This window comes from Elgaria multicarinata, chromosome 6, assembly GCF_023053635.1.
Source record: "Elgaria multicarinata webbii isolate HBS135686 ecotype San Diego chromosome 6, rElgMul1.1.pri, whole genome shotgun sequence".
NCBI lineage: Eukaryota > Metazoa > Chordata > Lepidosauria > Squamata > Anguidae > Elgaria > Elgaria multicarinata.
Window position 1 is genome coordinate 5,774,693 of NC_086176.1, and position 15,574 is coordinate 5,790,266.

A 15,574-nucleotide genomic window follows, 5' to 3' on the forward strand; every position below is an offset into this window, starting at 1 on the left:
TCCAGCCCAGGTTTTAAGACTACAATTGATTTTGTTGTTCTGGTTGATGACCTTTACCAGGAGAAAAGTCAGGGTGAGTGTCATCCTGTTGATTCTACTGATCCAATCCTATGCACGTGTATTCAGAAGTTATTCCCATTGAGTTCAGTGGGGCTTGCTCCAGGTGAACATGTATAACAGTGCAGTCTCAGTGGCTTTCAAATACTTCTGGGACATTTGGCTGAGGTTCAGTGTGGGAGATTCCATACTATGGTCCAGAGGGTGGTATTGGAAGACAACTGTTCTATGCTATGTGAACTGTTGTGTGGGTGCCACAAAGTAGGTTTGAATTGTCTCTTCACAACTGGGGCAATCAGGAAAATAAACTGAAATGCAATCCAGATAATATGGAGATGGCATGGTTGCCATGCATCAGAGTGCAGGAGCTGAGAACACAACCTCCAACCACGTTGGTATAGCACACTGGCAAATTACATACAAGTTTGAACACATTACAGCAACACAGCCTGATGTGCGGCAAGCCAGCTGCACTTCAAATTCAGTAATGAAAGCAAAGATTTGTGAAAACGGTAGAGAACTGAAAGCTCAGAATTTACCAAAAGCAAAACCACTGTATAGCCTCTTGCTTAAATGATCCATCACTGATACTTTCTCCCTTTTCTCTGTTGCTTTCCTTATTATTTATTTCTGATTGTACACTTCTTAGGAGCAGAGATTGTCTATTTTTGCCTAAGAAATTCTACAAAGTGCCATGTCTAGTGTTGGTGATGTAGTAGTAGTAATAACAACAACAACAACAAACAAATTAATATATAGAGGGGGGGGGAACCTTGGAAGTACCTGGACGTAGGCTCTGCAGGAGCGTTCCCGTTTCTGAAGCTGGATCCATAAAGACGGCAGTTATAAACACAGAATTTTAAAAAGTTAGCATCAGGGAGGAAAAACAAATTATATAAAACATCTATACAAATGTTAATTTCTCTTACAACTTATTTCCAAAAATATACATATTCAGTTAAGCAGTAGTAGTATCTTAACGATTGACCAATTAAATGCTTAGTTTTGAGTATTACAAATTTGGGTTAAACTGTAAACATCGTAGATGGTCTTCCTAATTAAGATTAATTTTAAAAATTGTCCCTTGATCAAATGACCAGTTTAAAACTTCATTTTGAACTCTTCCCTGAAATTCTTCCTTAACCAACCTGGCCCCATACATCAGTCAGAGAAAGAACTTACAAGAACCCACAAGAACTTCAAAATTAAGAACTGGTGCCTGAGTTTTGCTTCTTCCCCTGCCTCCTTCTCAATTTGTTTGTGTTGTGTCTTTCAGATTGTAAACCTGAGGGCAGTGACTTTTATTATTATTTTATTTTTATTTATTTATTTATTACATTTTTATACCGCCCAATAGCCGAAGCTCTCTGGGCGGTTTACAAATTTTTCTAAGCTGCTCTCTGAGTCTTTTTAAACTGAAGAGTGGCGCAAAATGCTGTAAATAGATAGATAGATGATTAAGAAGTCCTTTGGGAACTCTTAAATACACAGTGGAGGGCTCTGGGTTTGATATGAAGAACTATTATATGAATCCAGACCTCAAGAGACTTCATTATTACACCAAACTAGCCATGATTTGCTGACTCAGACCATCTGAATTTTATCTCAATGAACCCAGTTTAGAGAAGGATACACCTGCTACATGAAAGCCTATTGTTTTCAGTGGGGTGGACAGTTCCCCCATATATTTGGATGTTATTTGGATTTACACAGCCTAACTGAAAAGTGTGATACAATGCAGACAAATAACTTCCACACTCAGATATGTTATATGCTTGCTATTCCTGATGTTGATTTCCTTCTCTAGTGTTGTGTGAAAAACCACTACTTTCTACAGAAGTATGTGGAGGGAAAGAGAGAGAGTGGATGACAAAGGCTATGAGCTTCCTCATTGATTACCCTGGCCTGTGACTCAGGAGAACTCAGCTCTCTAGCATTTCAAAATAGTTGGATGGATTGAGAGTATTAGACCATGAAAATCTGATAAAATAAAACTGATGGGTCAAAGAAGTTTTTGTTTGTTTTATTGACTTTTCTCTCAACAGAATATGTGGGAAAATACACTAGAGATTCTATGGACTAAGAGGATTAAAAATATTTATGATTTTCCTTTCTTCTGAAAGGGAAGCCAAGGTGATATACAACTTTAAAAACAATTACATATGAAAATCAATCAAATGAAGCACAGAACAAAACGCCTTTAAACCAAACAGAGAGCGTAATTAAACCATTCAAATCCCATCAAAAGACAGTGGAACAAGACAATTTTTATGGCCCAGTAGGCAAAGGTCTGGCCTCCTTAGGGAGGGAGCCACAAACAGAATGCTGCCACAGGAAAAGCGTGGCTCAAGCCCCCAACTAGCCTAACTCTTACTTCTCTTAATGCTGAGACAACCGAGCCTATGAAAAAGATTACTCATGATAAAATGCACTTCCTAGTAGCTTTGAAACACACATAGAGTCGTGAAATCTAATTGGCATCTACAGAATTGGTAATTGTGACAATGATTATACACTTTATTTAGTTCTTGTTCATATTCAACAATGCATCTTTATCTCTTAAAATTTTAATAAATTATGTGATAAATGTTTCAACAAAACCCACAAATTTCTGCAGATGACATTATCCATTCACATCATTTTTGAAACAAGCTAAGAAAACAAATACAAAATAGAAGCTAAATGAACTTATTTTAGAGGTAAGTGATACCTATTTTAGAGGTATCTGGGTATGAAATTGAATTAAAGGGTTTTTAAAAGAATGAACTCCTGATCTGACCTGTCTAAAGCAATTTTATGGGATACGAGCAAAGTTGGTTAGAAGGATTCTTATCCTCTATTCATTACTCTTTTTTAAATAAGTCATAAAATAAAATATGGAAGCATGTAAGATAACAGAATACTAGAACATTTCCATAACTGAACATACTCAGAAGACATACGGCAGATCAAAAGCAACTAGCGCTTTTGAAAGCATACACCGTTTATCAACATTAATTTCTTAAGGTAGACTTCCCCAAGCTGGTGCCCTCCAGATGTTTTGGACTACAACTCAGCATTCCTGACCATTGACCATGCTAGTTGGGGCTGATGGAAACTTCTGGAGATACCAGGTAGGGTATCTTAAAACATATATGGGTATGTTGCAAGGCAAATAAATTACTTGGTCATGGAATTAATTTTACATTATTCAAGAGAAGACTCAGCAATGATAAAAAGTAAAGGAAAATAATAAGCTTTTGTTGTTGTTGGTTGTTGTTGCTAAATTAGAAGGAATTTTGTATATTATTTGAATATTATTAAGCACACTAAACAACTTATCTTTGAGTAGATGTTTATAGGATTGCATTGTTAATTACTTTTTAGGGGGTCTCTCTGAGACCCCAACATCTAATATTGCTGTTTTGTTTTTATTGTATTTCACCCAGATAGAGTATCCAAATCACTGATGATATTTACTTTCCTTCAAAGAGGTTATTGCTGAAGATATTATTCAGACAATACCATCTTGCATATAAATTCAGGTTGGGATTACACTGTAAGGCACTTTTCCTTTTAACTGGATAGAAAAAGTTCAATATTTAGGAATGTTGTTGTCAAAAATGTATTTGAACTGAATATATTAAATATTAATCCTTTCCTGATGAAGGTTAAAAAATATTGTAAAACTAGAAGAAGCTCAATATACCCTCTTTTGGAGGTATTTAAATTTAAATATCAGTTTAACTTTGTTTAATTTTTATTTCAGACTATCCCAGTGAGAATTGATGAAAATTAATTAAATGCTTGGCAACAATGTGAATATTTATTTATTACATTTATATACCACCCCACAGCTGAAGCTCTCTGGGCGGTTTACAACAGTAGAATAGTGTTTATCTGCAATAAAATAAACCTAGAAAAAATGTATTGTAATAAATTATGAATGTTGAGCTGGTGGTCTATCTGATCCTAACTTACATTTATTATATTATGGTGTTTACTGTACATATCCACTCAGATATATGATCAAAGGAATAAAGAGCAAGAATGTATAAATTTTGAAATAGATCTGTCCTTTCCTCAATGGATTGTCCAGTTGAATTAAAGAAAAAAACATGTAATTGGAATATGGGCAAATACAGGATGGCATTGATTCAGCCTAAACTCCAGTTGCTGCTGTAGTAAATAAGATGGGGCAGCATCCAATGGTGCCCTTGCACGGGTGGCTCAGGCTTGCTGGCAGCGGTGGCACATGTGTGGTCCCTCCACTGGTGACTGCAATGTAGTGCTTCTGGGGGCAAGCACCGAAATGGATGGAAATGGCCTGGAAATGGTTCATGCAAAGACACCATTGGAGCCAACCCATGGAATTTAATTCCATGTGGAAGTTATCTATCTATCTATCTATGAATGAAATAGTTTTTATAAATGGAGGGGAAAACATGGAATGAATCTCTCTGTCTAGAGAGATAGATTCATAAAGATATATTAAACCAAAAATCTGGTAAGAGTCCCCTTTGGTTTAAATATGTTCAAGTGATAACATATTTGCAGAGCAAAAGGGAATGGGTTAAAAGAGAAATTTATTATCTAGCACTGCTGGACACAAGTTATCAAAAGTATACTAGATCATCCCATAATTAAAATCTGAACCAGAACAAGTCAAAACAAATGGCCACTAGAGGTTATTTCCTCAACGTGTAAAGCTGGCATAGTGCTGTAATTCCACCACTAGATAGCACTGTTTCATTAACAGAATAGCACTGCTGAGAGGGTAGGTTTTCATTTCAAAATCATCACTAAAGGAGCGAGTCGCAAATGTGGAAAGACTCCAGAAGAAGAAACCCTGATAAGGGTGTGGAGTTTTTTCCTTAATGTAGAGGTACCCTAACTCCCCTCTCATGCTTTGTGCAGCAAGAGGAGGGAGAATGAGAAGGAGGGGTTGGGGGGAAAGTAAGGAAAAAGCCAAGTCAAACTGGGGGTGGGAATAGGAAAAATAATTTTAAAAAATGCTGCAAAGTTTAGCCCAAAATTGTATTTTTAATACTGGGAGGAGAAATATGTAGCATTTGATGGTTTAAAAATATAGTGCTCTTTATCAGTAATTACAGCTTATAAGATGCTGTAAGCTTGTGAATAGCATTTTGAGAATTGCATTATTCTCCTTTCTTCATCGCTAATGGAAATTCAAACTGGATCCTCTGGTATGTTTTGCAATGCTTTCTTCATGTGCTTCACTAAGCAAAGTTAGCTTGGTTTCAGAAATCTGGAAAGTTTGAATTCTGTGCAAAAGATTGCCATGCTCAAAAGAAATTAGTAACTGCAACTGAACAGCTGCTGTTCATTCATTCTTTATTTCGATAGAGATGGGGATCACTCCTTAGGTAAGAATAATTATCTCTTGGCCTTAACTGCAACAACAACAACAATAACATAAAATGGGGTCAACGAAGATAAATATTAAGACTTGTTCCGTGCAGTACCCTTATCAAATAGGTCTGGGGAGGAACACAATGAATTAGCTTAAAACCTTTTAATAATTCTCAACCAGAGTATTATAGGATGGCTAAAGGGTCTTAAAAAGAAGAGGGGCTATTGAACAATGGTGCAACATATGTTTTGCCTGCAGAGGATCCCAGGTCCAGTCCTTAGAATCCACAGTTAAAAGGAATTCAGTTAAAAGTTCTCTGTGAAATGGGATTCCCTGTGCAATGGGAGTTGTTCCTGGAACAGGAGAATCTGGGTCCAAAAGAGTGCTTGTGTGGCTGTATGAGTTCCACCCCTTGCAGTCATGATCTTTCCACTTTCTCCTTTGTGTGGTATGGTTTGGGGATTCAGGCCACAGCTAGACCTAAGGTTTATTCTGGGATCATCCAGGGTTCGCCCCTGCCTGAGCACAGGATCCCCTGTGTGTCACCTAGATGAACAGGTTTGACCCCTTAGGTCTAGCTATGAACCCTTAGGTCTAGCTATGGCCACAGAAGACTGCTCCTCTTCTGCTTATCCCTTTGCTGCCCTGTCCTTTGCCCCACCAGCCACCAGCTACCACTGCCAATGTTGCTGATGTAGCATCATTTCAGAGGCTGTGTGTGTGTGTGAGAGAGAGAGAGAGAGCAAGCGAGAGACCTGGTGAGGGCCCAACAGTATATATCACATCATGTAACAAAATTACACATGCACTTCACAAGTTATATGGTCATATCATGCACATCATGATACATACATTAAAAATATTTTGTTAAGCAAAAGTTTGATTTGCATTGTATAATAGTTAAATTATTCAAAGCAACATTGTTTTTCATTTTCTTCATGATTTTGAATAAACAATGTATTACTTAATTTAACTAAATTTAACCTAATATAACTTAAATTTAAACTTTCCTGTTATATCAATTTCTGCTGTATGGTTTTATCCTGGTTGTGCTTTTTATATTGTATTTTGTATTTGTGTTTTTTAGACTGTTAGTTGTTTTATTATGCTTTTCATGTTTTTAATTTTTGTGAACTGCCCAGAGAGCTTCGGCTATTGGGCGGTATAAAAATGTAATAAATAAATAAAGTATAGAATATTAAATATCCAGCTTCACAAAATTACGTTAATTTAAAGGGACAATGACAGGCACTGGGCTATGATCCAGGGTGGGGTGGAGGAGCCGTGCTTAACAAGGCATTGGCCGTGTAGAGTGGGTGCTCTCTACACCTTTTTATGTGGGTGCAGTGGGTCACACACACACACACACACACACACACACACACACACACACACACATATGTATACTTTTTACTGGCTCTGGGTAATTTTTTGTGTGTGGGAGGGACAGGAAGGGGGGGCAGCATGCTGCCATGGCTCTTGTGTTTTCCACCCAAGCTATAAAGTCACCCTTAAATTAGGGCTTATTACAGTCAATAGGGCTGTTGTTTTAATAATTGCTGTTAAAGCCAGCTTATGCTCTAAATATTAAACTGCTTTGCCAGACAATACTTTCTCTTAGGCTGCAGGTTCAAAGGGACTTGGCAGTAAGTCCCGTTGAACTCAATGTAGCTTACTTCTGAGTAGATATGTATGGGATTGCATAGTTAATTATTTACCTTGCAATTATACATGCCTTTAAATTTCCTTTTATACATCTAGGCAATATTTTTTTTAGATTTGTCCATATTTACTGAAATACTAATTAAAATTTTGTCCACATATTATATTTTTCCCAAATCGACTGCAGCTCCCCCATGACTGTTACCAGAATCTGGATTCCAGAACCAGAATCAAAACTTTGACACTGAACAGGAGACCAAAGCGGAGATAATGTGATTAAAATCTTTGAAAAGAACTCAGGATTAAAACCACAAATCCAGTTATCCCTGTCAATCCCTGGGAATTTAATCATCATAAGGCTGCTTTGTGGACTCTAGACCATGATCAGAATTTGGGGGGCCTGGTCAAGCCTGTCAGTAGGGTTCTCTGTAGAATAAAGGGCTTTCCTTTCCACATGATTCGTCCAAATAACAGCACCTGTAAATTCTCTTTCAATGTGAAGAATATAATTTCTATCCAAACACAATGAGTGGGGTGGGAACACTGCCTTGCTTTGGGGTGGCACCAGGATGGTGGCACAGCTGTACTGTTTGGCACTCATTAACTGGCAGACGGGGAAGTGTCGTCACATTACCTGCAAAGATTTCATATGTCCATTTTAAACATGACCAACTTTAAAGTGCAGGCTTGGTGTTGGCCGCAAGGGATAAACAGAGTTTCGGCCTACTAGAATCACTGGCTGAGATGACAGAGGTGATCTTGCATTTGGTGCTGAGGTTTCCCACAATGTTGGTTCTGTGAGACTTTCACATTCATACAGACATTACTGTGTCTGGCTCAGATGAGGAAATCTCTGCAAAGCCTTGCATACATAAAATGTCTTTCATCCGGTCTGATGTGGATGCCATGGAAGCATTAATTGTGTCATCTCATCACGCTGCCTTGGATACTTTTCACTTTGTTTCTTCCTTAGATATTTTGAACCACATGCTCATTGTAGCTTTGCCTCTTCTGACTAATAAAAGTCTGTAGAGACAAATTGCTTTCCAGATACAACACCATTTCCAGTTATTATTAAGTATAATTTAGGTGCTCTATAAAATTTCAAATGATGGTAGGGAAGATGTCTATGCCTCTGAAGGAGGCCGTTATCCATCTGCTCTCTAGGGGAGCTTGGAGTGTCAATGACCCAGTAAATCACAATCTAGTATCTGATCTCCTGTTTCCAAGCAACATAATTGAGCATACGGTTGCTTAGCAACTTCAGGCATACCTGAATGATAAAAATGTTCTTGATCTTTTAGCTAGGCTTTTGTCTTAGGCTTTACAACAAGAAAAGTGTGTACCTCTTGATGAAGTAGGTTATTTTGTACTGCTGGAGCAGTTACAGAATTTAGTGGACATGATGGTACTTGATCCCCAATAAGGACTGTCACCCAGTTAAACCAGTCATAGGACTGGATTACATGTGCATCAGAATGAAGTGATAGAATGGACTGCACTTCAGCATTCAACTGCCTCTGTCTGCTACATGTTTAGATCTGGCCCTCATCAATTCATCATATGAGTTTTAATTAATTGTTTAATTTATTAAAGCTGAAAAATTAAAGATAAAGAAAGTTTCTTTTTCAGAATTATATAATTATAATGTAATAGAATAACATCATCTTAGAAGAGACATTTTGTCTCTTCCAAAGTAGAAGAGATAAGAAGGCATATCTGTCTTAAGAGTCACCCTCATTTTTTGGAATTATTGGTAAGATAATTTTTTAAAATGTAAAAGCTGCTTAAGCAACCCTGTAAATGTTACATCACATTGAAAGAAACTGGCACCCATAATTGATGCAGCTCATTATATATGGTTCTACTTCATGACTGTTTGGAAACTTCAGATGGTATAGAATGGTGTAGCCTTTGTATTGGGCAGGGCAGAATGAAAACAACCATATCTAGTAGATTCTGTGTTTTGATGTTGGGATCACTTTCTTTCTTTCTTTCTTTCTTTCTTTCTTTCTTTCTTTCTTTCTTATATTTCTATACCACCCAATAGCCAAAGCCGAAATAGAAGCAGCTAGTGATGTAGTCATTTACAAACCCTCTACTTGAATATCTGAAACAACATCTCTCTCCAATGTCTTTCCTTTTGTCTTTCTTCACCTTCTGACCTCTGCTGAGGAGCCTCAACATTCTTGCAGCTTTTAGAAACCACTGTGAAATGCTTCTGCCCACACAGACCCTCCAATGGTGCTGTATACAATTTATTGCAGATAGCTTTATGGCTTTATTGTGGTTGAAATGTTTTTATTGCTAAATTTCGGATTGGGTATTCCATTCTGTGCTCCGCAGAACTGAGGAGATAAACCAGCATTTGGGCTGTACTACTTCAGAATGCATGGCTGCGTGTCCCTCCATATAACCCCCTCCCCTCCCTGCAAATCTGCTCTACATTGAAAATGAGCAGTGAGTTACTACCCTTCTCCCTGGCTTCCTTTTTTTGGGGGGGGGGGGGCTTATGGATGCATATTCAGTCCTGTGATCTTCCACCTGTACTCTGAAATCGTAAAGCCCAGAGTCAGATTACCAATTCCCTGTGAAATGGGCTTCAGCGGCAGGCACATTTAATTAATAAATAATCAGCTATGCTGGCTATCCAAGCGGGTGCTTGAGTTGCTCCTGCAGCCACCTTCACATGCAGGCAATAGATGTGCTCTCTCTGGGGGTGGTAGAAAGTATCTCATTTTTACAGCTACAAAACATCACCGTCTGCCATGCTGTAGAAAAAGTCATCTGCCTACAGCACAGGCTTGAAAGGAAATGTGGCTTGTGCTCAACCATGGAGGAATAAATGCATATTTGTTGCTCAGAAGACCATGCACATTCCTAGATGCAGACAGAATATTCACTAACTCTCATAAATATCCACCAGCGGTACACGTGTCCCTTTTCTCTTTGTAACTGTCCTTTTCTGTTTTTTAACTCAACTGCAGAAATCTCTTCAAGTCCAGAAGCAAAGGGAACCTTCCCCATATCTCCCAAGGAAGGAGAAAGACACTAAAGAGGGTCTTCAAAACTAGTGATGGAGACAAAATCTAGAAACAGGGGTGGGGTGGGGTTGGAAGCCCCGGGCCATGATGAGGCAATTTTAAATTTTAAATTTTGGCTTGGCATGGATGGGCGCTAATTCTCATATGTCAACCTTTTCTACATTTTCTCAAACTTGTCATTGGTGAAGGGGAGAAGAGAGAGGATGGCAACTGAGAGGGGCAGGCAAAAGCTGAGGGCTGTTTAGGACTTGCTCTTGATGTCAAGCAGAGCTCTGAGAACTGTAGTTCAGCCTTAGCGTCTTCCAGGTATTTTGGGGCTATGACATCCATCAGTGCCATCCAGAATAGCCGATAGCCAGGGATGATGGGAGTTGAAGTTAAAAACATATGGAGGGTGCCAAGTGGGGGAAAGCCAGTGTAATTAAAAAATGCAGTTCCCAGAGTTCTGATCAGAACTTCCTCAGAACCCTTAACTGCAGAGAGTCACGAACTCAGGGACGGATGTTGGTGCTTCCAAACCTCTCACCTGCCATTTCCCCTCCTCGTCCACTGCAACTTGGGGAAAGAAGAGGTGAGGGGGGAGGAGAAGGGGAACTGGCAAATGAGAGGGCTGGCCCCTATATCAAGCAGGTAAAGGGAGAAAAGCCTCCAGTAACCTCAGCAAATGATATACAGAAGGTGGGTCTCTCTGAACTTTAATGAACACTGAGGGAAAAGCCTGAGCATTTTTTCTTCTGAGATTAGGCCTTGAAGACTCAGAAAGACCCAGACCATTCTGAATTAAGGTGGGTGGATTTCACCTATCACTGTTCAAAACTTTTTATATAGAGGGTGTCCTCATATCATCTCTCTCTCTCTCTCTCTCTCTCTCTCTCTCTCTCTCTCTCTCTCTGTGTGTGTGTGTGTTAGTGTGTTACATCTCTTATTGAATCCACAGGGTTTCTTTTTGTTTTATGCCTTGTGATCTGGGCATACCTGCAGGACAGGGGAGCATTTAGACATTGGCTACATGTTATGTTCCCCACATAGGACCTGCCCCACCATGTAATATATGTCTGTTGAGAATTCTAGAGAATTCTAGAGAATTCTGCCTAACAGCAGGCAGAAAAAGCTGAAGGGGATAGAAATCACAGACATTGCAATGAAGGAATGATTGGCTATTTTTCTCCATCCATAGCTCTTCCCCTTTCCTCTTCAGTCTCAAAACTTAGGAAAATGTATTAACTGGAAGATAAAGGGAGAAAAACAATGGAAGCAGAAGACAGCCAGAGATACTTCCTTCACTGTTAATGTATGATATCTATTTTCTTTAGCTTTGCATGTCAGGGAACTAGTATCCACTATCACTGTGAGGCCACAAGACCAGCACTCTTGCAGGTTATTCTGGAATACTAATCACTATGGATTATTTATATTCTGCTATCCACAGCTACTATCCATGGAGACGAGAACACAAAGAGTTCTCTCGGGCTGTTCTCACATTCTGATGTTTTCTGAAACAGAAGCGTTCTTTGAATGAATGTGTATTTCATAAGGAATCCAAGGATGATCCTTTGAGCACTGTTAAAAGAATGCTGATGTCCCTGACTCAGTGATAGATGTAGGGGACTTCTCAGCAAAATGCAGAAGGCAGAGCCATAGAGAAAAAAAAACTTCTGTGCTTTTGAAGTTGTTGTTCCTTACCTTGTTTAAGCTACGTGCAGCACTATCTTTTCCACCGGGTGTCAGGTTTCGGAGCTGTACATCCAGTAAACCCACCAACTGATCCATGGCCCGAACTGAGTAGGTGATGTCCCCAGCATTCAGGTGGTTTTTTGTTTGCTCAGCAAGTTCTCTAGCAACATTGGCAGCTGTCTCTCCTGACTTCAACTATGGTTTAAAGAATGTGAGAAAATGTCAAAATATATCACTGCCTTGGCTAAAAGGGATTTGAATTTTCATGTTATGAGGGAGGAGATATAGAATTGTCTCCTCCTCCTCCTCCGCATTTGTATAGTGTTTTCAAGTGTCCAAAGCACTTCAGGAGTATTATTGAGTTGCATTTCCCCTATAAGGCAAGTTATCCTTATTATCCCCCATGCATGCTAGAACCCTGCATGATTTTTTCTTCTGAAATCAGACTCAAATTAAAACTGAACACTTTAAATGTTAATAAACCAATATGAACTACCTATGTCTGGGGTGGGTGGGCATAAGCTGGCCCAGTTTCAGACAATCTATTGAGCAATGGCACAATTTAAAAAATTCTCCATTTGGCAAAAATCTTTTTTTCGTAACCTTAGTTGCCCACCAATAATGTATGTTTCGTTTTTCTTTCCCCCCTCTTTACATACTTTTAGAGGAAATGGTGGGAGTCTTGCCTTTCCAGTTTTCAAAAGGCCTACAGCATGGGTTCTCAACAAGGGGGGAATTCCCCCCCCCCGGGTGGGGGAATGTTAGGGTTCCAGGGGAGGAATTGGGACCACTATTCAGCAAAGTATGATGCCCTGTAGATTATGCCTTCCTACACATGTTATTAAAAACATTCATTGAAGTATGCTTCAGTAACTTCAGTAAAGTTTAGTCTGTTAAGTAATTAGTTCTGAATATTAAAAAAAACTAATTTTATTAAAGTTCTAAATTAAAATATATCAACATTTTCTATTGCTATTAAATTTGTAAAACTCTACTATAAAAATAATCCAAATAAATGTATACGTACTAATATGGAAAAAAATAAAAGATTTTCAATATTATATGCATATTATTTGGAATGCACCTTTTGAGTTAGACTATCTTGGGAAGGGGGGAATTATATTCTGAACAATGGTGAAAGGGGGGAATGGAGCAAAAAAGGTTGAGAACCACTGGTCTACAGAGTCTTCATGAAGTAGTTAGCTTTTGAAGGCCCCATTATTTTCAAAGGGCTGGCAACTACTGAAGTGCAGAGTCAGTGCTCAGTCCGACTCTTCCTGGGCAGATCCTCCTTAAACAAAGAAGGCAACTACCAAACTGAGGAGAAGCCACGTAGCAGATGGGGAGAGGGGAAAGCATTCTGTGTGTATATGCATGGAGGACCTTCGGAATTCTTGGTATATGTGTTGGACTTGCAGAACTGTGGGTGGGTGGGTGGCTTTATGTGTGTGTATATGGGAAGGGGTTGTGTATGAAAGGTTTCTGAATTTGTAGAAGATTTGTATGTGGAGGTTTGTGTAAAGTAAATGCATGTGTTTGGATGTATATAAAGTGTGTGTGTGTGTGTGTGTAGTTGGATAGTGTTTTGTGATGGGGTTCTTCTGTATGTGTGTTGTATATGAGTGAGGTGCTTTGGGCATTGTGTGAAATACTCGTGTGTGTGTGTGTGTGTGTGTGTGTGTGTGTGTGTGTGCATGTGTGGGGGGTTGTGAACTGCCTTTAACAGTTTAGGCCTAGATTGGTCGGACTCACACCACTCAAAGATATATAAATGGCTAAATAAGAAGCTGAACGTAGTATGCCTCCAAACTAAATAGCATTTTACACATTTATGAATTATGCAAAGAAAGTTGCTCTGTAGGAAATGATTAATACAATAATTGACTGCCTGCTAGCTATTTAGGGTTTTGATGTTAGAATCCCTTATTCTGTAATAACTTAGATTTGTACTTGTAGATGCACGTTAACCCAGTATCTGGCTCCTGGGAAGCAGTAGGTAATTGGGTCTACCCTCTCTGCCACCATTTTGGGCCTTGCTCTGGTTGGTAGACTTTGACATTCTAGTAAAAACAAAGCAAAACTTTTAAGGTTTCACCACCCTGAGATCCTTGTGATATAGGGTGGGATACAAATGAAATACATAAATAAATAAGGTTGAACTGTCTACCCTTAAAGTAATACATTATGTATTTAATGTATATCCCACCTTTCCACCAAAAATGGTGCTCAAGGCTGCTAACAATAAAAAAATAGAGATTAAAAGCAAAATCATAATTAAAACACTAACATAAAAACAGAGTCATTAAAAACACAGCAATAAAAACAATAGACAACACCCAACCAATTAAAAATCCCTTCAGCAACAACCAGGTTACATAGAATCATAGAATAGTAGAGTTGGAACGGGCTTATAAGGCCACCCTCAGTCAGTTGTAATTCTGCTTTGATTCATAGAATCATAGAATAGCAGAGTTGGAAGGGGCCTACAAGGCCATCGAGTCCAACCCCCTGCTCAATGCAGGAATCCACCCTAAAGCATCCCTGACAGATGGTTGTCCAGCTGCCTCTTGAAGGCCTCTAGTGTGGGAGAGCCCACAGCCTCCCTAGGTATCTGGCTCCATTGTCATACTGCTCTAACAGTCAGGAAGTTTTTCCTAATGTCCAGCCGAAATCTGGCTTCCTGTAACTTAAGCCCATTATTCCTTATCCTGCACTCTGGGATGATCTAGAAGAGATCCTGGCTTGCCAAAGGCTTGCCTTATCTTTGCCCACTGGTGGAAGGACAACAGAGGGGGAGCCAACTTGCTTTTCTTGGCAGGCAGTTCCAGAGCCTGGGAGCAGCCACCGAGAAGGCCTACTCTTGCACCCCACCAAACAGTTAAATAATAAGCAGTTATTAACTGAAGGTTAGTCCTCCAACCTGATTTATACATGTGAAATATTCCTATGTGAAATATTCACCACTAGTATCCATCTGTGATGGACTAATGGCTTGGCTCAAGGCATGTTGGAGAAAGAGTTTGCATTCTTTGAAGTAAGTTTCCATTGGTGTTAGTGTGTTGGGGCTCAGACCCCACCTCTGCTTTGTACTGTGTCTTTTGGGACCATTATTTGTTCTTTATGGCTAGTGATGCCTCCAATGGCAGCCATTTTATGGTGGTACTCAGGACAGTTTCTCAAATTGCCAAATGGGTCCACACAATTAATATTACACATTTATCAGTTAATGAACTAATGTGATTAATGTGATTATTTCATTGTATGACGGATTGAGTTCTCACTGAAGGGGTAAATTTGTGTCTGTCTGAGTTGTACCATTTCAGACTGCAGGTGGGGGCTCACCTGATGAAATGAAATGCTCTTCCATAACTAGCATTGCCATGAAGATGGATAGGTTACAGCCCTTCTCTCTAATGTTAAACAAATTAATGTTTACAAATTAAATTTGTAATTTTGCATTGCTGCTGTTTTTATCTGGTAGAGCTTTTCTATTGTATTTTATATTATGATTTTATACTGTTGTTTTATACTTTGAATGTTTTTAATTTTTGTGAACCGCCCAGAGAGCTCCAGCTATTGGGCGGTATAGAAATGTAATAAATAAATAAATAAATAAATAAATGTTCAGTTTTCTAAGTGTAGGACTCTGTGTGTGTGTATGTGTGTGTGTGTGTGTGTGTGAGAGAGAGAGAGAGAGAGAGTGATATTCAATTATGTGATCCCACATCTGTACTCTGAAGTGGCACAGTCCAGGAAGAGGTTTATCCCCTCAGTGAAAAATAGG

The 15,574-nt window shown here is 39.0% G+C and overlaps 1 protein-coding gene across 1 annotated transcript in view; it reads right to left on the reverse strand.

The window, feature by feature from the left end:
* Positions 1-15,574, reverse strand: part of ADGRL3 (adhesion G protein-coupled receptor L3) — a 707,807-nt gene that overhangs the window by 214,475 nt on the left and 477,758 nt on the right. The window contains exons 11-12 of the mRNA XM_063128914.1: positions 11,800-11,985; positions 841-879 (exon numbers count right to left, since the gene is read on the reverse strand). Coding sequence (XP_062984984.1) covers positions 841-879; positions 11,800-11,985 — 225 coding nt within the window. The remainder of the gene's footprint in view (positions 1-840; positions 880-11,799; positions 11,986-15,574) is intronic.